This window comes from Kogia breviceps, chromosome X (assembly GCF_026419965.1).
Source record: "Kogia breviceps isolate mKogBre1 chromosome X, mKogBre1 haplotype 1, whole genome shotgun sequence".
Taxonomy (NCBI): Eukaryota; Metazoa; Chordata; class Mammalia; order Artiodactyla; family Physeteridae; genus Kogia; species Kogia breviceps.
Window position 1 is genome coordinate 67,040,793 of NC_081330.1, and position 22,580 is coordinate 67,063,372.

The following is a 22,580-nucleotide window of genomic DNA, read 5'->3' on the forward strand; positions in this document are numbered from 1 at the left end:
ACGGAGCCTGTGCTCCGCAACGGGAGAGGCCACCACGGTGAGAGGCCCGTGAACCAAAAAAAAAATAAAAATAAATTTAAAAAAATAAAAGGGTGAATTTTATGGTATGTGAACTACATCTTGACTTTAAAAAGTGACAGTCCTATAATTTCTACCATTTGTCATGAACATGAAAATTAAAAATGTTTATATCTCTGGGTCCTTTTCCACTGACACTTATCTACCATAATAATTTGAGCATGTGACTAATTTTTTATGCTTCTCAGTTTTAGTAAGCTTGAAAAGAGAACACTGCTATTTGATATCTTTCATTCTGATCAAAAGAGCAAATGTTAATGACATTGTCTAGAAATTAGTTATTCAACTTTTCCATTGTTATTTATAGCAAGAAATTTCATTTAGGGAATTTCCAGTTTAATTCAAGGAGAGGTTCAATTCTAGTTTAAAACAAGTTCACATGGGCAAATTCCATTGGATATACGTCTTTGGTTTTAGTTCAAGGTAAGTTCTGCCAGGAAACAGGAAGACTTTGGGCCAGTTCTAGAGTCAGGTTCATTTGAATGCCTAAATTCAAAACTACAGTTAAAATTCTATTATTTATTTCTACTTTTTTCTTCTTTGTTTTTTCTGTGGTACGCGGGCCTCTCACTGCTGGGGCCTCTCCCATTGTGGGGCACAGGCTCCGGACACGCAGGCTCAGTGGCCATGGCTCATGGACCCAGCCGCTCCGCGACATGCGAGATCTTCCCAGACTGGGGCATGAACCCATGTTCCCTGCATTGGCAGGTGGACTCTCAACCACTGCACCACCAGGGAAGCCCTATTTTTTTCTTTTTAAAATAACATTTGTTTCTCCCATATTATATATACAAAAATACATACAAACATACATACATCCCTGTCACACACCAAAAAAAACCTTAAAATACATAAGAAAGCAAATTGAAAATAAAATATCACCTTTATCCTACCACTCACAAATAACTACACTCACAAATAACTACTGTTAAAATTTAGTTCATGTCCTACCAGGAATTTTATTCATTCATATACATAAATAACATATACATGGTATAAATCCTTATACATGGGTTTATAAAATTTTGATCATACTGAACATACAGCTTTTTTGCTTGCTTTTTTTTTCAGTTAACAAAATATCTCAGACACTTTCCCGCAGCATTAAGTATCTTCAATACCACAATTTTTTATGGCTTCTAAGCATTTCATCATATGGAGGTATAATGCTTTATTTAATGTTTCTAGATTTTAAATATTATAAATAATTAGGCAAACATCCTTATGCATCTTTGTATATACTGCTGACTACCTCCATATGTCTTATTTCCAAAAAGTGGAATAGCAGTGCCTCTCATTTATCATTGATAAAAGCCAAAAGAACCAGCAGAGTGTTAACAAAAGAACATTAAAGGAATCAAAGAAAAAAATGATATTACCTGACAAGGAAGCATCAAATCCCATGTCTTCTATTGCTTCTCTCAAGGTTTCTGGAGAGGTTAGTAAAGGATCATACTCAACAGTCCCTTTGCCACTTGCAAGTGATACTCGTATGGATTTTACACCTGCCTTTTTTGATATGACACCCTCAACAGACTGCACACAAGAATTACAAGTCATGCCATCAATGTTTATCACGGTTTCTTGAGTCAGAGGCTGGCTAACTATGTTCAGAGGACTCTTTTGAAGAGATGAGCTGGAGGGAGAGTTTGAGGTACTCTCAATTTCACTTGTGCTACTAACTCTATATTGCCCCGGTGATATGGCCTCTATTGCTTTTCTCAGAGTTTCTGGAGTGACTAAACTTGCATTGTACTTTACTGTGGCAGATCTATTCTCTAAAGAAACGACTACACTGCTTACATATTGGAGTGTAGATAAAGCACTTTCAATATTTGACACACATGATTTACAATGCATGCCATCTATGATGAAAATGACTGTTGAATTATTCGTATATGATGGGCTCCTTTGCTGTGATCCTTCTGAGGATTTGACTGGTGTGTTCTTTAGACGTTCTATATCAATAGCTCCCAATTTGAGGTACTTGGGCTGTTTTTTGATGAATGCTGGAAAGCCCACAGCTTCCATCTGCTTTTTTATTTCCTCTGCTGTGATAAGATGAGGTTGATAAACAACAGTAGCTTCTTGATTGTCCAGGGAAACTAGTTAATAAAAAGGAAAATAATTATTTAGTTCAGTTATTCATGGGCCACTTCAGAAAATATTCTGTAGACCAAATCAATACCATACATAATTATTTCTGTCATTGTCATCATTATCCTTTCTTAAAATAATTCTGTTCTTTTCAGAAAATGTTAATGATATGGACTAGAAAAAAAGTAAAAGATGTGACCACTACATTTGTGGTCTCCAAGTTTCTGCATGCCTGAATAGAAACATATTAGAGGTCAAGAGGACCCTACGCATGTTGTGTTAAGAACCCTGAACTTCATGAATCACCACCCTGGCTGCCTTTTATGCTAGTTCAAGATTCACAGAACTTTTATATATAACCATTAACTTTACTAGTATTAATGCTGGGAATACACTGTACCTCAGACTTCAATGAAGCAGTAACATTCTAGTCCCACAGATTCAAAACCCATGCTTAAGAAAAACGCAAAAGTTAAAAACGCCAAAACAGAAAACAAAGCAATCAAACAAATAACATCAGGCATACTACCTTTAATTCGCTGAACACCTTGCAGTTTCCCAATTTTTCCTTCAATGGTGCTAGTACATGAATGGCAGGTCATCCCTTCCACCTTCATCTTCAGCATGACTTCGCCTGCTTGAGCCATACTGAAATCTTCGCAAATTGCTGACTTTTTCTCCAGAGTTCCTGTATCTAAACTGAGAGCCGGAACCAGCTCTACTATCTGACTGGCATTCACTATAGAAGGGATTATTATCACCACTGCAGTTCTCTGCTGAGGGGAAATTTTAATGTCTGTCACGCCCTTCGTCTTGAGCAAGGTGCTTTGGATATGCTCCCATGGTGGAGCCGGTGAAGCAGTAACAGTCAGAAACACGGTCTCAGTTAAAACAGGGAGCGGCTTAGGATTGTGCAGAACAGCATCAAAGCCCATGTCATCAATGGCTTCCTGTAGGGTCTTTGGAGTCTGCAGTTTAGGGTCATAAATAATGGTTGCATTTTTTTCTTCCAGTGAAACCTTTTGGAAGGAAATTTCAGAAGTCAGTTTAATTAAATTACATGACATGGAACTTAAAAATATCAATCATCTAACCACTGTCAAGAATGAAACAGATAGACAAGATGAAAAGGCAGAGGGCTATTTACCAGATGAAGGAACAAGATAAAACCCCAGAAAAACAACTAAATGGAGTGGAGATCGGTAACCTTCTAGAAAAAGAATTCAGAATAATGATAGTGAAGATGATCCAAGACCTCGAAAAAGAATGGAGGCAAAGGTCGAGAAGATGCAAGAAATGTTTAACAAACACCTAGAAGAATTAAAGGTCAAACAAACAGAGATGAACAATACGATAATTGAAATGAAAAATACACAAGAAGGAATCAATAGCAGAATAACTGAGGCAGAAGAATGGATAAGTGATCTGGAAGACAGAAGGGTGGAATTCACTGCTGCAGAACAAAATAAAGAAAAAAGAATGAAAAGAAATGAAGAGAGCCTAAGAGACCTCTGGGACAACATTAAATGCAACAACATTCGCATTATAGGGGTCTCAAAAGGAGAAGAGAGAGAGAGAAAGGACCCAAGAAAATATTTGAAGAGATTATAGTCAAAAACATTCCTAACATGGGGAAGGAAATAGCCAACCAAGTCCAGGAAGTACAGAGAGTCCCATACAGGATAAACCCAAAGAGAAACACGCCGAGACACATAGTAATCAAACTATCAAAAATTAAAGACAAAGAAAAATTATTGAAAGCATCAAGGGGAGAATGACAAATAACATACAGGGAACTCCCGTAAGGTTAACAACTGATTTCTCAGCAGAAACTCTACAAGCCAGAAGGAAGTAGCATGATATACTTAAAGTGATGAAAGGGAAAAACCTACAACCAAGATTACTCTACCCAGCAAGGATCTCATTCAGATTTGATGGAGAAATCAAAAGCTCTACAGACAAGCAAAAGCTAAGAGAATTCAGCACCACCAAACCAGCTCTAAAACAAATGCTAAAGGAACTTCCCTAAGTGGGAAACACAAGAGAAGAAAAGGACCTACAAAAACAAACCTAAAACAATTAAGAAAATGGTAATAGGAACATACATATTGATAATTACCTTAAACGTGAATGGATTAAATGCTCCAACCGAAAGACAAAGGCTTGCTGAATGGATACAAAAACAAGACCCGTATATATGCTGTCTACAAGAGACCCACTTCAGACCTAGGTACACATACAGACTGAAAGTGAGGGGATGGAAAAAGATATTCCATGAAAATGGAAATCAAAAGAAAGCTGGAGTAGCAATACTCATATCAGATAAAATAGACTTTAAAATAGAGAATGTTACAAGAGACAAGGAAGGACACTACATAATGATCAAGGGATCAATCCAAGAAGAAGATATAACAGTGATAAATATATAAGCACCCAACATAGCAGCACCTCAATATGTAAGGCAGCTGCTAACAGCTATAAAAGAGGAAATCAACAGTAACACAATAATAGTCGGGCATTTTAACACCTCACTTACACCAATGGAAAGACCATCCAAACAGAAAATTAATAAGGAAACACAAGCTTTAAATGACACAATAGACCAGATAGATTTAATTGATATTTATAGGACATTCCATCCAAAAACAGCAGATTACACTTTCTTCTCAAGTGCGCACGGAACATTCTCCAGGATAGATCACATCTTAGGTCACAAATCAAGCCTCAGTAAATTTAAGAAAATTGAAATCATATCATGCATCTTTTCTGACCACAATGCTATGAGATTAGAAATCAATTACAGGGGAAAAAACACAAACACATGGAGGTTAAACAATACATTACTAAATAACCAAGCGATCACTGAAGAAATCAAAGAGGAAATCAAAAAATACCTAGAGGCAAATGACAATGAAAACATGACAATCCAAAACCTATGGGATGCAACAAAAGCAGTTCTAAGAGGGAAGTTTATAGCTATATAAGCCTACCTCAAGAAACAAGAAAAATCTCAAATAAACAATCTAACCTTACACCTAAAGGAACGAGGGAAAGAAGAACAAACAAAACCCAAAGTTAGCAGAAGAAAAGGAATCATAAAGATCAGAGCAGAAATAAATGAAATAGAAACAAAGAAAACAATAGCAAAGATCAATAAAACTAAAAGCTGGCTCTTTGAGAAGATAAACAAAATTGATTAGCCAGACTCATCAAGAAAAAGAGGGAGAGGACTCAAATCAATAAAATTAGAAATGAAAAAGGAGACGTTACAACAGACATCACAGAAATACAAAGCATCCTAAGCAACTACTACAAGCAACTCTATGCCAATAAAATGGACAACCTGGAAGAAATGGACAAATTCTTAGAAATGCACAACCTGCCAAGACTGAACCAGGAAGAAACAGAAAATATGAACAGGCCAATCACAATCACTGAAATTGAAAATGTGATTAAAAATCTTCCAACAAACAAAAGTCCAGGACCAGATGACTACACAGGTGAATTCTATCAAACATTTAGAGAAGAGCTAACACCCATTCTTCTCAAACTCTCCCAAAAATTTGCAGAGGAAGGAACACTCCCAAACTCATTCTATGAGGCCATCATCACCCTGATACCAAAACCAGACATAGATACTACAGAAAAAGAAAATTACAGACCAATATCACTGATTAATATAGATGCAAACATCCTCAACAAAATACTAGCAAACAGAATCCAACAACACATTAAAAGGATCATACACCATGATCAAGTGGGATTTATCCCAGGGATGCAAGGATTCTTCAACATATGCAAATCAATGTGATACACCATATTAACAAATTGAAGAACAAAAACCATATTTAAAAAAGAACAAAACAATTCAGATGGAGGTTCTCTAAGAGTTCTCATCTTTACTGTTCTCTTTGGAAAGAAACACAAAATGTCTTGTGTACCTACAGGAATGGTAAAGCTCTATGTAGGTATACGTGACTCTGGTACTGATCAGGCATTTGAAATGTACATAGACAAAACGCGCCCTAGAATTTCATAGCAGAGAACAAACTACTCTTTCTTCCATCTCCTTTCACAAATAATTCCAACACTCCACACTCTACCAATTGAAAAGTTAATATAGGAAACAGGATCAGCTACAGAAAACAAATTTTTTTTTTTTTTTTTTTTTTGCGGTACGCGGGCCTCTCACTGTTGTGGCCTCTCCCGTTGTGGAGCGCAGGCTCCGGACGCGCAGGCCCAGCGGCCATGGCTCACGGGCCCAGCCGCTCCGCGGCATGTGGGATCTTCCCGGCCCGGGGCACGAACCCATGTCCCCTGCATCGGCAGGCGGACTCTCAACCACTGTGCCACCAGGGAAGCCCCAGAAAACAAATTTGATATGAAGTTTAAAGTTTTAAAATGTTCAATTAAGACAACTTTGTTGGCAAGAAAAGGTATAAGAATGCTGGCAACATTCATAGGGTTTTTTTTTTTTTTTTTTTTGATATGCGGGCCTCTCACTGTCGTGGCCTCTCCCATTGCGGAGCACAGGCTCCGGACGCGCAGGCTCAGCGGCCATGGCTCACGGGCCCAGCCGCTCCACAGCATGTGGGATCTTCCCGGACCGGGGCACGAACCCGCGTCCCCTGCATTGGCAGGCGCACTCTCAACCACTGCGCCACCAGGGAAGCCCAACATTCATAGGGTTTTGCAGCAAATATTTCTATAACCTTCTAAGTCACTACAGTCAAGTATTATTTTTGTTCAAAATAAGAACATCTTGGGCTTCCCTGGTGGCGCAGTGGTTGAGAGTGCGCCTGCCAATGCAGGGGACGCGGGTTCGTGCCCCGGTCCGGGAAGATCCCACATGCTGTGGAGCGGCTGGGCCCGTGAGCCATGGCCGCTGAGCCTGCGCGTCCGGAGCCTGTGCTCCGCAATGGGAGAGGCCACGACAGTGAGAGGCCCGCGTACCGCAAAAAAAATAAAAAAATTAAAAAAAAAAAAAAAAGAACATCTTTATTGTTCTGCCTGATTTGATTATAAAAACAATGATTGTATTCTTAAAGCTCAGCAACTGTACATAAATTTAACTACTACCGGGACATCTTACCCTGCATCTCTTTTGCTAACAGGTTACAAAGATTTATGAAGTAGTCACACACACATACAAAAAAAACTGGATTGGGAGTCAGAAGGTTTGAGTTCCAGTATCAATTCTCCCCTTATTAGTCAACCACGCTCAATAGTTCTACCATCTGAAAAATGAAGAAATGTGCCCTATTATCTTCCAGGGCTGTTATAAGTATCATATGAGTAAATCAACATGAAAGTAGTTCTTTGCAGCAGCAAGTCATATAAAAGTAAACACTGAACAATTAATATTTATCAAGCATTTATTTATTTATTTATTTATTTATTTATGGCTGCATTGGGTCTTCGTTGCTGCACGCGGGCTTTCTCTAGTTGCGGCGAGCCGGGGCTACTCTTTGTTGTGGTGCACGGGCTTCTCATTGCGTTGGCTTCTCTTGTTGAGGAGTACAGGCTCTAGTTGCAAGGGTTTCCGTAGTTGCGGCACACGGGCTCAGTAGTTGTGGCTCACAGGCTCTAGGGCACAGGCTCAGTAGTTGTGGAGCATGGGCTTAGTTGCTCTGCAGCATGTGGGATCTTCCTGGACCAGGGATCGAACCCAAGTCCCCTGCACTGGCAGGCAGATTCTTCACCACTGCACCACCAGGGAAGTCCCTATCAAGCACTTATTATATGTGCCAGGAACTGAGATTCTCATGATACAAAGCTGATCATGACACAGTCACAGGGAGCAATACTAGAACAGAGGATAGAGAAAATGGACACCCATTCATCCCTGGGAATATGTGTCAAAAAAGGCTTCTTAGAGGAGATAATACCTGAATGTTAAAGGAAAAACAGAAATCAGCAAGGATACATGAAGCAGGGAATTTATGACAAATGGAAACACAAAAGTAGAGAAAGATGACAGGCTGCAGAATTAGGCAACTGCTTTATTATGGGGCCTCTTGTATGCCAATAATAGTCTGTAATTTATCCTGTAGGTAATAGAGAGCCATGGAAAAGTTAAGCAGGAGAATGACATAGTTATATTTGCATTTAGTGAAGAATCATTTTGGAGTGACGTGAGTGATGGAACTGTGATGTCCTGGCTGTGGGGATAGTTAAAAGAATCTATACAAAAGAATCTATACATGTGTTAAATTTTACCAAACCTAAAAACAAACAAACAAAACTGATAGAACTATATACCAAAAAGAAGTCAATTTTTTGGTATAATTTTAAAAACAAAAAAATTAAGAGATTAACAATTCAGTTCCTCAATTGCATTAGCCACATTTCTAGCATTCAGTGGCCAATGCAGCTGCCATATGGGACAGAGTAGATACAGAACATTTTCATCATTACAGAATATTCCATTGGACAGTACTGCTCTATACATTTTCTGATAAAGTGCCAAACTTTTAAAAAAGGAAAGGGGATGTTTTTCCCTTTAGGTTTAAATACATTGTATCTGGTATCTTTTAAACAAGACCTGGTTTTGAGCTTATCCTCCCCTCACAATTTTAATTTACCAACATATGCAATGAGAAACAGTTCTTTTTTTAACATCTTTATTGGAGTATAATTGCTCCACAATGGTGTGCTAGTTTCTGCTGTATAACAAAGTGAATCAGCTATACATATATATATATATATATATATATATATATATATATATATATCCCCATATCTCCTCCCTCTTGCATCTCCCTCCTACCCTCCCTACCCCACCCCTTCTAGGTGCTCACAAAGCAAGGAGCTGATCTCCCTGTGCTATGTGGCTGCTTCCCACTAGCTATGAGAAACTGTTCTTAAAGCTGATTTTTAAGGCAAAAATCACTTTGTCACTACATGGTTTGCTATACTTTCTACTGCTATAGCCTGTCTTCTATTTATAAAAGACATAAAAAATAAGGAAACTATGTATATAAAATACTACACAAAACGTTGTATTATCCTAGGTTGTTTTCATGCTGCAAACCAGAAAACACTTCCTTATTTAGTAGCTTCCATTTGTGTGTTTTAAAGCTGGATCAACCACACCTAGCACAAAAATGTTCCCCTTTGGGATAACAGCACTCAACTTTTCCTCTGAATGTTAGATATCAAAGAGACTTTTCAAGCCTAAGGTCTCAAAGGAAACAAAAACAGGCAGCACCTTTGTTTCTTTTAAGAGGAAATTCACATAGTGATTATCACAATACTGTTCTGGATGCCAAATCCTTGGGCAGGAAGCTAAAATAGCATTTATTTATTTAACAAATATTTACTGAGTACCTATTTTGTTCCCAGCACCGTGCTAGCTTGCTAGGGATCCAATGGTGAGCAAAAGCAGGCACAGACTCCATAGAGCCAGAAATTGCTGGCAGCAGTCTGTCTGATTCTGGGTCTGTGCCTCTCCTTTCACATGATCCCCACCAATGTAAACCACCTTGGCCTATTCCCCACAGTGATCGAAAGTTTCAACAGCTTCTCTTTCTCAGAATCTTTCATTAGGAATCAATGTTGTTGTTTTGTTTTTTTCCCAGAGAAACTATTTTTCTATTTTATCAATAGTTCCCCTGAAAATAAACATCTAACAGTCTACAAGTTATGAATATGGCTCCTATGAAAGACTCAAGATGGAGGACTGTTCACTATATTTAGATGAAGGTAGGAGTTGAAGAGAACAAATCAAACGTACTCTGTGGCCTCAACAGCATTAACAGTGGTGTAAAGGGTTCTAATTGTCCATAGGAATTGTAAGAGCCATTATTTTAATGGAGTTCTTTGTCTACTGAAATGTCTCAACCTTGCAAGTCAAGCACCATATAGTTTATCTGCATGTGTTTTCTGTATAATTTTATAATTACAGATTATAAAAAGTGATCGAATTTCCTATATGAAGGCTAGGAAATTGAATAAATTGCCCAAGAAGCCCAGCAAGAAAATGAAAGAGCTAGGATTCAAACGTAGGTCGATTTAACTCCAAAGTCCATGTTCTTTCCATCTATAAATGGTGAGGCTAGATGATCTTAAATTTCCTTGAAAAACTAAAATTCTATGCCTGTGATTTGAGCAATGTGTGACATAAATAAAAACACCTGAAAAGGATGAAATATTTCTAGTGTGTGAACCAAAATTTAGTTCTATGTTTACTCCCCCCCCCAACATTTCATATCTACTCCCATACCAGTTTAAATAAAAAATAATTTAGAGAATATATTTCTTTGGGTTTTTAGCAGGATTTGACAATTACTACATTCTCACATTTCCCCATTTTCAAAAGCTACTTGGGAAAGGTCCTTTGCTAAAGTTTCAGCACACTGAAATTCCTTTTTATCCTCCCAGTAATTAATTTATATGTCATCATCAATTCAGATTAGCATGCTACTCAGCCAGTGGGGGAGTCTTCAAAGGGTTTAAAGCCCACTTTCTAACATTTTCATAACAACTCAACATAGAGTGATTCAGAGGTTTTTGAGAGCTTGAAAGGATTCTGTCATTTTTCAGACTAAAGTCAGAGAAGTAAAATGATTTATCAATAATCTTGACTTTCTAATATGTTTGATTCTCCTCCCACAATATATTTTTGAGAACTAAAAACTATATAAAATATATAATAGGAATCTTATTTATATTACATATGTCTGAATACAAATTCTATTATTGTTTGTTGAAAAAATAATGTATATATATTAACTCTCTACTTTGATGCTTCAATATAGCATACTGAAAATTAAAGTAAGATAAGAGTAAGCCATCAAGTTCTATTAATATTTATCCTATTTGACCAACTTAAATAAAGGTTACCACTTAAAATTATTAAATCAATGTATGAACTAGCAAAAGACAATTCTTAAGAGACTAAGAAAATAGCCCAAAACCAATCTAAAAATTTAAAAGCCAAATGCTTTAAAATGAAAATGATGTGGAGATTTTGTTAGTTTAAGTTGTAGCATTGTTTTTCTATAAACTGAGTGCTTTGTCAGAATTTTCATTGCTAATATAATTTTAGTTTGCGTCAAAAATTATACAACTGGGACTTCCCCAGTGGTCCAGTGGGTAAGACTCCTCGCTCCCAATGCAGGGGGTCCAGTTTCGATCCCTGGTCAGGGAACTAGATCCCACATGCATGCCGCAACTAAAAATCCCTCGTGCTGCAACTAAGACCTGGTGCAGCCTAAATAAATAAATAAATATTTTTAAAAACTGTTTAATTATACAACCAATGCATGATTATTCATTATAACAATTTAAATACAAAGAAAGGAAATAGTGAAAGTCCCTCTTTACATCATTCCTCCACTGCTAGTTTTTACCTGGATTTGACCTTTCTTTGATCCTTGGGATAAAGTTCAACTAAATCAGAAACCTAAGCCTCTTTGAATAACTGATTCTGCATCTTCATGGATGGACGAGTATTACCTAAGGATTTATATAAGGCAAAATGCCTATATTACTCTAACACAGTGTTTGAAGAAATGTTCAGTGTACTATCATCATTTGCCATAGCAAAAGTTAGGGGGAGAAAGTTCCAAATAGAAATAAAAAGATTGATTTCTATATGCTGATAGGGAACAGTATCTAATATGTATTTGCTAAGTGAAAAAAGCAAAGTATAGAACAGTATGTATATAGTATGCTTCCATTTATATAAAAAGGGGATACACACAAACACACACACATATATACAGTTGACCCTTAAACAACAAGCAATTGGGGGATTAGGGGCGCCCCACCCCTGAGGCTGTTGAAAATCCGTGTATAACTTTACAGTTGGCCCTCTGTATCCTCAGTTCCACACCCTCGGATTCAACCAACCATGGATCACGTAGTACCACAGTTCATATATATATATATATATATATATATATATATATATTTTTTTTTTTTTTTTTTTTTTTTTTTTTTTTTTTTTTTTGCGGTACGTGGGCCTCTCACTGTTGCGGCCTCTCCCGCTGCGGAGCACCGGCTCCAGACGCGCAGGCTCAGTGGCCATGGCTCATGGGCCCAGCCGCTCTGCGGCATGTGGGATCTTCCCGGACCAGGGCACGAACCCGTGCCCCCTGCATTGGCAGGCGGACTCTCAACCACTGCGCCACCAGGGAAGCCCAACACAGTTCATATTTTTTGAAAAACAAAACCCACATGTATATGTGGACCTGTGCAGTTCAAATCCATGTTGTTCAAGGGTCAACTGTATAAACACACACATATAGATATATACATGTAAATCATTTTATATTCAGAGTCTATTTCTGGACGAATCCATACATACTAAACTGATAACTGGTTTCTTTTGGGAAGGGAATTTTACTCTGGACATGTGTTATTTTTCTAATAATTTTTTTTTAAAGTTACTTTTAAGGGGTTTTTTGGTGACATTGTGCAGCTTGTGGGATCTTAGTTCCCTGACCAGGGATTGAACCCTTGCCCTCTGCAGTGAAAGTGCCAAGTCCTAACCACTGGACCACCAGGGAATTCCCTAGGTGGTCATTTTTTTAAAGGATAGTCTGTATTAGGAAAATGGACTGCAGCCTTTAACTGAGTAAAGGGAAAAAGCACTCAAAATGCAGTTAAATTTCAAGGACAAAGTAATTTGTTAATAAGGCATTAACCTTTAGAGCCATTCAGTACTTATATCTAATTAAATTTATTTCACATTACCACTTTCAAAAGGCCAGACGATCCCAGAGAAAGACCTTCACATTATTTGCCCATTTTATTTTTCCCCTGAACAGACCACTGGGGTGATTAAATAAACCTTCAGGTTAATCCCTTTAAAGTCTACAGTCTTGACATTGGCAGAACAAGAGTATTACACTCATTTATAAACTTCACATTTTAAGACACAATTCCCAAAATGTATTTAAATGCTGAAGCTGCAAAGATATATAATCATATTCGTTCTACTTTTCCAAAATTAGAGACTTCTTGACTTCACTTTCCTTGAATTCTGTTAAAGCTCTAATCTGTTCCACTGTAACATTTTTTAAATAAAGCAACCCCACTCAATTTAACATCACAATTACATTACTTCATATCAGAGTTTTATTCCAAACACTACAAGAGCTCCTTGACTTAGTCGAAACAATGTCCTATTCAAATCTGGTTTCTAAACTGACTGCACATTGGCCTTAATTATAATCTCACAAACCATGATCAAGAAATTTCAAACCTTAACAGTCCTTGAAAAGTTATCAATATTTATGTATTAACATGTTAGGCTGCATTATGACTATAAATTATGTTTGGACAAGGACAATTTTCTTTTTTTTTTTTTCTTTTTGGCCACGCCACAGGGCACGAGGGATCCTAGTTCCCTGACCAGGAATTGAACCTGTGGCCCCCTGCAGTGGAAGCAGAGTCCTAACCACTGGACTGCTAGGGAAGTCCCAAGGACAATTTTCTATATGGTGCCTAGAAAGAGGTGAATCCACCTTTTGTGGACTTAATTAAAGGATTGTGGATAAAATGTTTTACTTTTGCAAAAACAGATAACCATGTGAACACACTGCTAAGACTCCTTCCAGGGTCTCAGAAATGGTCAATGCCAGTGAGGGGCTCTGAAACCTAAGCTTCATTAACATCACCATAAATCTGTCTCTGGGCCTAGAAGACAACACTCAGTAAAGTATTTTTTAAAGGAACGAGAAAAGAGGAAAGATCACTAGTATACTCTATATCATGTGGGCTTTTGACTAAAGAAGGAGAGGCAGAGCTGGAAAAGGGAGAAGAAGTGTGTTTCCTTTCATTTTCAGCAAACAAATTATGACTGTGCCCTGGAAAGTATAGCCTTAAGGATCTGTCACTGGGATCCACATAAATCACTGTTGATAACACAAAGTGCTTTCATATTATATTTCTGCTGCTTTTCCTTTACAACTTAATCCAATTTAATTGCATTTTTCTGACCTTAAATAGGTCATATTAAGCAGTGGCGAATTCTGGGAAGATGTGGTAAACATAGCAGCCTTACATATGAGTGGGCAACAGTCTTTGGGGAAAATTTATACAGGAATGTACTTGCAAATGTCAAAACAGAATCTAGTCCTTTAGTTATACATAGATATGCTGGCAAATAATTAATAATCAAAAATAGTTTGTCAGAGAGTTGGGGGTTTTGGAAAACGCATTAGTTGTCAGTAGACAATAAGAACCTAAATCACTTGGACAAACTATGTGAACTAGTTTCTGGATGGTTAAAACAGCTTGACTTCAATCAGCACAGACACGTAGTTAGTAAGATTTAGCTTCTATTCTGGCCTTCATCACCAGCCATGTTAGATCAAGTGGAGGAAGTTTAATTGGTTTCATTTGAGGATAAATCAAGTGGAAGTGCCATATTTATTATTCACTGAAATTAAATTATTCATTTTTAAAGTTTTGGGACTGCAGTTTGCAGAGCTACTTTCCCATCCTCTTTTCTAATTAGCAAGTTGCAAAAACATCCATTTGATTTTCGGACAGTTACAATTAGTGAAAAAAATTACAAAATGTTTTTATAAATGTATTTTAAATATAAACACATTTGAGAAAACCTGCAGTATAGTTAATAAAAGTTACCTGTCATCTCTCAGCTTTTCCAACTTGGCTCTCTCCCCAAAGCAAATTAAAGGCAGGAGCATCCTTGTGGGGAGGAGAGGAGGAGGCAATGAGGAAGCCTCTAAAGTGTAGTTATGCCAAGGTAGATGGTAAATACAAAGGAAAATCCTACTTTTGGAGAATGTGAAAAGGAAAAATTCATATCCAAGAATTCACATGGATGCCTACAGGACAGAAAACTTAGCAGAACGCATATTACACTGTGTAAAGAAAGCTCTTCCAGTCACAACCATCAACATAGTCTTAACTGACCAGAGTGTGTAGTTTAGTAAGCAAGTGAGAAACACTGCTTTCCTCCCTCCCATACATGTAAAATGGATACAAAGTTTACTTTGTCCTCTCTGGCCAAGATAAATATGAAACTCAGACATGCAAAAAATCACCGAGAGTTTCAGATATAGAAAAGAATTGCCCACATATTGGCACCACACTTCACACGTAGTAAAATTTTGTATCAAATTTCATAAGGAATCACTATGCGCCAATTAGCCAACTTTTTGTAATAAAAACAAGACAAACTGAAGCCAATCTGCTCAAGATCTCATGAGACGTCTGAATCACAGATGAGAATACCATAAGGAGGGGACTTCCCTGGGGGTCCAGTGGTTAAGACTCCACGCTTCCAAGGCAGGGGGCATGGGTTCGATCCCTGATCAGGGAACTAAGATCCCACATGCTGCGTGGCACAGCCAAAAAAAAAAAAAAAAAAAAGAATACTGTAAGGACGAGAAAGCATGAATCCTGTACTTCACAGAAAAGCTAAAACCCATTTTGAAATCTCTGAGGAATAAACGGGTAAAAGATTAATGTTTAGATTAAGATTAAAAGACAGGTCAAAAGTATTTGATCTGGAGATACACAAAAAATTCTGGTTCCATGAAATTAAGCCGTATGAGCTGTTTGTAAATTCTGGAAATTAATCCCTTGTCAATCACATCATTTGCAAATATTTTCTCCAATTCTGTGGGCTGTCTTTTCATTTTGTTTATGGTTTCCTTTGCTGTGCAAAATCTTTTGAGTTTAATTAGGTCCCATTTGTTTATTTCTGATTTTATTTTCATTACTCTTGGAGAGAGATCATAAAAGATATTGCTGTGATTTATGTCAGAGAGGGTTTGGCCTATGTTTTCCTCTAGAGTTTTATAGTGTCTGGTCTCATATTTAGATCTATATCCATCTTGAGTTTATTTTTGTGTATGGTGTTAAAGAATGTTCTAATTTCATTTTTTTACATGTAGCTGTCCAGTTTTGCCAGCACCATTTATTGAAGAGACTGTCCTTCCTCCATTGTATGGTCTTGCCTCGTCTGTCATAGATTAATTGACCGTAAGTGTGTGGGTTTATTTCTGGGCTTTCTATCCTGTTCCTTTGATCCATATTTCTATTTTTGTGCCAGTACCATGTTGTTTTGATGACTGTGGCTTCGTAGTATAGTCTGAAGTCAGGGAGCCTGATTCCTCTGGCTCCGTTTTTCTTTCTCAAGATTGCTTTGGCTATTTGGGGTCTTTTGTGTCTCCACACAAATTTTAAGATTTTTTGTTCTAGTTCTGTGAAAAATGCCATTGGTAATTTGATAGGGATTTCAAAGAATCTGTAGATTGCTTTGGACAGTATAGTCATTTTGACAATATTGATTCTTCCAATCCAAGAGCATGATATATCTTTCCATCTGTTTGTGTTATCTTCCATTTATTTCATCAGTGTCTTATAGTTTTAAGAGTACAGGTCCTTTGTCTCCTTAGGTAGGTTTATTCCTAGGTATTTTATTCTCTTTGATGTGATGGTAAATGGGATTGCTTCTTGAATTTCTCTTTTGGATCTTTCGTTGTTAGTGTACAGAAATGCAACCCAATCAAAAAATGGGCAGACCTAAACAGACATCTCTCCAAAGACGACATACAAGATGGCCAAGAGGCACATGAAAAGATAGTCAATATTGCTAATTATTAGAGAAATGCAAATCAAATCAAAACTATAATGAAATACCACCTTAAACCAGTCAGAATGTCTATCATCAAAAAATCCACAAACAGTAAATGCTGGAGAGGGTGTGGAGAGAAGGGAACCCTCCTACACTGCTGGTGGGAATGTAAATTGGTACAGCCACTATGGAGAACAGTATGGAGGTCCCTTAAAAAAACTAAAAATAGAGCTACCATATGATACAGAAATCCCACTCCTGGGCATATAACTGGAGAAAAACATGGTCTGAAAGGATACATGCACCCCAATGTTCATTGCAGCACTGTTTACAGTGGACAATACATGGAAGCAACCTAAACATCCATTGACAGAGGAATGGAAAAAGAAGATGTGGTACATATATACAATGGAATATTACTCAGCTATTAAAAAGAATGAAATAGTGCCACTTGCAGCAACATGGATGGACCTAGAGATTCTCATACTGAGTAAAGTAAGTCAGACAGAGAAAGAGAAACATTGTATAATATCACTTGTCTGTGGAATCTAAAAACATGATAAAAATGAACTTACTGACAAAACAGAGACAGACTTACAGACTGAGAGAATTAAACTTATGGTTACCAGGGGGTAAGGGTGGGGGGGATGGATAGTTAGGGAGTTTGGGATTGACATGTACACACTGCTATATTTTAAATGGATAACCCACAAGGACCTACTGTATAGCCCAGGGAACTCTGCTTAATATTATGTAACAACCTAAAGAATTTGAAAAAGAATAGATACATGTATAACTGAATCACTTTGCTATACACATGAAACTAACACAACATTGTTAATCAAATATACTCCAATATAAAATTAAAAGTTAAAAAAATATTCTGGTTCAAATTTAATGATTCATGCACTTAAAATATATAATGAGCTTCTGATTATTAGAAAGAATCCATCAGATTCCTAATTTTAAATCCTGTACTAAATCTGATGTCCAGTTAGACAAAGCACCCTTTAGAATATTACCATCTACTCTGGGCAGTGTGTCTAAAATTTATCTTTTGCATGTGATATGAACTAGTCAAAAGAAAAGCATTTTAGGACTGATGCAAGCTGATCAAATTCCAAAGTTGCATTAACTTTCCATCATCACTATAATGAATATTGTATAAAAGCAAAATTACAGAAAACTTCTGGTAAATATTATAGAACCACTGCCAATATAAAGTTGTTTTAATGATGCTGAAAACTTAAATATATTAAAATAATAAGGACATTATACAAATGAAGACACAAGCCAGTTAAAATTACACATTAACTCATTAAGCCCTGGCAGTGAAAATAAACATGCTGAAGAGTCAGCAATTCACAGTAAAATATTTAAGAAAAAGCATCCATATTTTACCATCATTATAGTAGAAATCCTCAAACTTTTGGCAAGGAGATATTGTTAATTTCTTTGGGCTCTTAGATACAAGTTGCAGAGAAATAGGAGAGAACAGGTGGGGAATCAAACTGAATGAAGCATGGGAAAGAGTGCTGAAATTAACTGTGCTCCAAACAGTGTTGAGAATCCTGAAGAGTGACAAGGAAAACGGGGGGCAGGGGGCAGCAAAAAGGCTTGGAAATGGCATGGAGATATACTAGGAAATTCCAATCCACTAGTCAGGGACCTCTACCTTAACAAAGTACAACAGGCAGGAAGGTCCAGATCAATTCTTAAAAGCATCAGCAAAATACATTATCAAATTCAAATGATGAGAATGTCATGAAAATAAGTAGCAAGGATGTCATGAAAATAAGTAGCAAGGGTGACAGGTACAGGGAGGTTCCTTGTACTAGGTCTTCACTTTTGTGTATGTTTGAAATTTTTCATTAAAAGTATTCTTTGAGAGCTGGAGGAATTAGGCTCCCTGACTTCAGACTCTACTACAAGGCTACAGTAATCAAGACAATATGGTACTGGCACAAAAACAGAAATATAGATCAATGGAACAGGATAGAGAGCCCAGAGATAAACCCACACACATATGCTCACCTTATCTTTGATAAAGGAGGGAAGGATATACAGTGGAGAAAAGACAGCCTCTTCAATAAGTGGTGCTGGGAAAACTGGACAGCTACATGTAAAAGTATGAAATTAGAACAATCCCTAACACCACACACAAAAATAAACTCAAAATGGGTTAAAGACCTAAATGTAAGGCCAGACACTATCAAACTCTTAGAGGAAAACATAGGCAGAACACTATATGACATAAATCACAGCAAGATCCTTTTTGACCCATCTCCTAGAGAAATGGAAATAAAAACACAAATAAACAAGTGGGACCTAATGAAACTTAAAAGCTTTTGCACAGCAAAGGATACCATAAACAAGACCAAAAGACAACCCTCAGAATGGGAGAAAATAGTTGCAAATGAAGCAACTGACAAAGGATTAATTTCCAAAATTTATAAGCAACTCATGCAGCTCAATAACAAAAAAACAAACTACCCAATCCAAAAATGGGCAGAAGAACTAAATAGACATTTCTCCAAAGAAGATATACAGATTGCTAACAAACACATGAAAGAATGCTCAACCTCATTAATCATTAGAGAAATGCAAATCAAAACTACAATGAGATATCATCTCACACCGGTCAGATTGGCCATCATCAAAAACTCTAGAAGCAATAAATGCTGGAGAGGGTGTGGAGAAAAGGGAACCCTCTTGCACTGCTGGTGGGAATGTAAATTGATACAGCCGCTATGGAGAACTGTATGGAGGTTCCTTAAAAAACTACAAATAGAACTACCATACGACCCAGCAATCCCACTACTGGGCATATACCCTGAGAAAACCATAATTCAGAAAGACTCATGTACCAAAATGTTCATTGCAGCTCTATTTACAATAGCCAGGACATGGAAGCAACCTAAGTGTCCATCAACAGATGAATGGATAAAGAAGATGTGGCACATATATACAATGGAATATTACTCAGCCATAAAAAGAAATGAAACTGAGTTATTTATAATGAGGTGGATGGACCTGGAGTCTGTCATACAGAGTGAAGTCAGTCAGAAGGAGAAAAACAAATACCGTATGCTAACACATATATATGGACTCTAAGGGAAAAAAATGTCATGAAGAGATTAGTGGTAGGACGGGAATAAAACACAGACTTACTCGAGCATGGACTTGAGGATATGGGGAGGGGGAAGGGTGGGCTGTGACGAAGTGAGAGAGTGGCAGGGACATACATACACTATCAAATGTAAATTAGATAGCTAGTGGGAAGCTGCTGCATAGCACAGGGAGATCACCTCTGTGCTTTGTGACCACCTAGAGGGGTGGGATAGGGAGGGTGGGAGAGAGGGTGATGCAAGAGGGAAGAGATATGGGAACATATGTATATGTATAACTGATTCAGTTTGTTGTAAAGGAAAAACTAACACACTATTGTAAAACAATTATACTCCAATAAAGATGTTTAAAAAAAAATAAAAAAAAAGAATTACAGTTAGTACTTGCACACTCAAAGGAATGGCATTAAATGAAAAGACTGGCAAATGAATGCATATTTCTATGTCAAGTTAAAAATTTATTTAAGGAAGATATGCATAAGTGTTTCCAACTTGGTCAGTACTTTAATCCACTTTTTCAATTAACTGTAGTTCCAACTATTGTAAAAAAAAAAAAAAAGTATTCTTTGATCAAGTGGGGCTTATCCTGGGAATGCGTGGCTAGTATAACATTTGAAAATCAATCAATGTAATTCACCATATTAACAGTCTTAAAGAAGAAAAATAATATAATCATATCTAGATGCAGAAAAAGCACCTGAAAAAATGCAACATCTATTCATGATTACAAATAAAAACTTTCAGAAAACCAGGAAGAGAAAGGAATTTCCTTAACCTGATATAGGGCATCTACAAAAACCCTATACTAACACAATACTTAATGGTGAAGGACTGAATGTTTTCCTCCTACGATCAGGAACAAGACATAGATGTTCACTGTTACCACTCCTATTCCAAATTGTAATGGAGGTTCTAGACAGAAAAGAAATAAAAGACATACAGACTAGAAAGGAAGAAATAAAACTATTTTTATGCCCTGATGACATAACTGCTTATGTAGAAAATCCCAAAGAATCTACAAAAGAAGCTAATAGATTTAATGTCAGTTTAGCAAAGTTCAGGATACAAAGTCAACATACAAAAACCAACTGCATTTCTGTATGTTTGTAATGAACAACTGAAATAGAAATTTTTAAAAATAGTACCATTTAAACATCATCTAAAAACAGAAAATACTTGAATATAAGCCTAACAAAATATATGCAGGATCTGTAGACTGAAAATTATAGATCCCTGATAAAAGAAATCAAGGAATACCTAAATAGAGAGATATAGCATGTGCACAGGTTTGAATACGCAATATTAAGATGTTAATTCTATCCAAATGGATCTATAGAATCAACACAACCGCAATCAAAATCCCAGCAGATATTTTTGTAGAAACCTATATACTGATTCTAAAATTTATATGTAAACGGAAAGAAAATAGAACAGCCAAAACAATTTTGAAAAAGAAAAAAGTTGAGAAATTACACTACCTGATTTTAAGATTTATTACAGGCTGCTCTCACCTTTTGAGACAGACTGCATTCTGTCTATGAAATGTGTATCTCTCTAAGTAAATCCACTTCTTACCTATCACTTTATTTCTCACTGAAATCTTTCTGTGACAAGACGTAAAGAACCTGAGCTTCATTAAGTCCTGAGACCAGGAACTAAGGCCTCCACCCAGGTGGAGGATGGTAACTTCAGGCTGAATACGAGATGAGATTCCTGGAGCACCACCCTGTTACCTCACCACCCACCAATCAGAAGAAAGTCACACACCCTGCAGCCCACACCCCAAATTTTGCCTATTAAAAACTTCTCCCTGAAAACCATTGGGGACTTAAGGAGGTTTTTCAATCATGAGCCACCCATTCTCCTTGCTTGGCCCTGCAATAAATCTTTCTCTGCTCCAAAAAAAAAAAAAAAAAAAGAAGATTTATTATAAAGCTACAATAATCAAGACTCTGTGGTATTTACTGGCCAAAGGACAGACACACAGATCAATGGAATAGAACAGAGCATACAGAAATATACCCATAAATATATGGTAAATTGATTTTCAACAAAGGTGCAAAGGCAATTCAATGGAGAAAGAATAAACTTTTCAACAAATAGAGCTGCCTGGAAAACTGGACACCCATATTAAAAAAAATTAACCTCAGTACTGGCACAAAAACAGAAATATAGATCAATGGAACAGGATAGAAAGCCCAGAGATAAACCCACACACATATGGTCACCTTATCTTTGATAAAGGAGGCAAGAATATACAGTGGAGAAAAGACAGCCTCTTCAATAAGTGGTGCTGGTAAAACTGGACAAGTACATGTAAAAGTATGAAATTAGAACACTCCCTAACACCATACACAAAAATAAACTCAAAATGGGTTAAAGACCTAAATGTAAGGCCAGAAACTATCAAACTCTTAGAGGAAAACGTAGGCAGAACATTCTATGACAAAAATCACAGCAAGATCCTTTTTGACCCACTTCCTAGAGAAATGGAAGTAAAAACAAAAATAAACAAATGGGACCTAATGAAACTTAAAAGCTTTTGCACAGCAAAGGAAACCATAAACAAGACCAAAAGACAACCCTCAGAATGGGAGAAAATAGTTGCAAATGAAGCAACTGACAAAGGATTAATCTCCAAAATTTATAAGCAAATCGTGCAGATCAATAACAAAAAAACAAACAACCCAATCCAAAAATGGACAGAAGACCTAAAC

At 37.0% G+C, this 22,580-nt stretch overlaps 1 protein-coding gene across 7 annotated transcripts in view; it reads right to left on the reverse strand.

Moving 5' to 3' along the window:
* Positions 1–22,580, reverse strand: part of ATP7A (ATPase copper transporting alpha) — a 147,905-nt gene that overhangs the window by 57,000 nt on the left and 68,325 nt on the right. For all 7 annotated transcript variants that reach the window (XM_067022991.1, XM_059050748.2, XM_067022992.1 and 4 more), the window contains 2 exons: positions 2,705–3,194; positions 1,458–2,183 (listed from right to left, as the gene is read on the reverse strand). In XM_067022991.1, coding sequence (XP_066879092.1) covers positions 1,458–2,183; positions 2,705–3,110 — 1,132 coding nt within the window. In that variant the 5' untranslated portion in view covers positions 3,111–3,194. The remainder of the gene's footprint in view (positions 1–1,457; positions 2,184–2,704; positions 3,195–22,580) is intronic.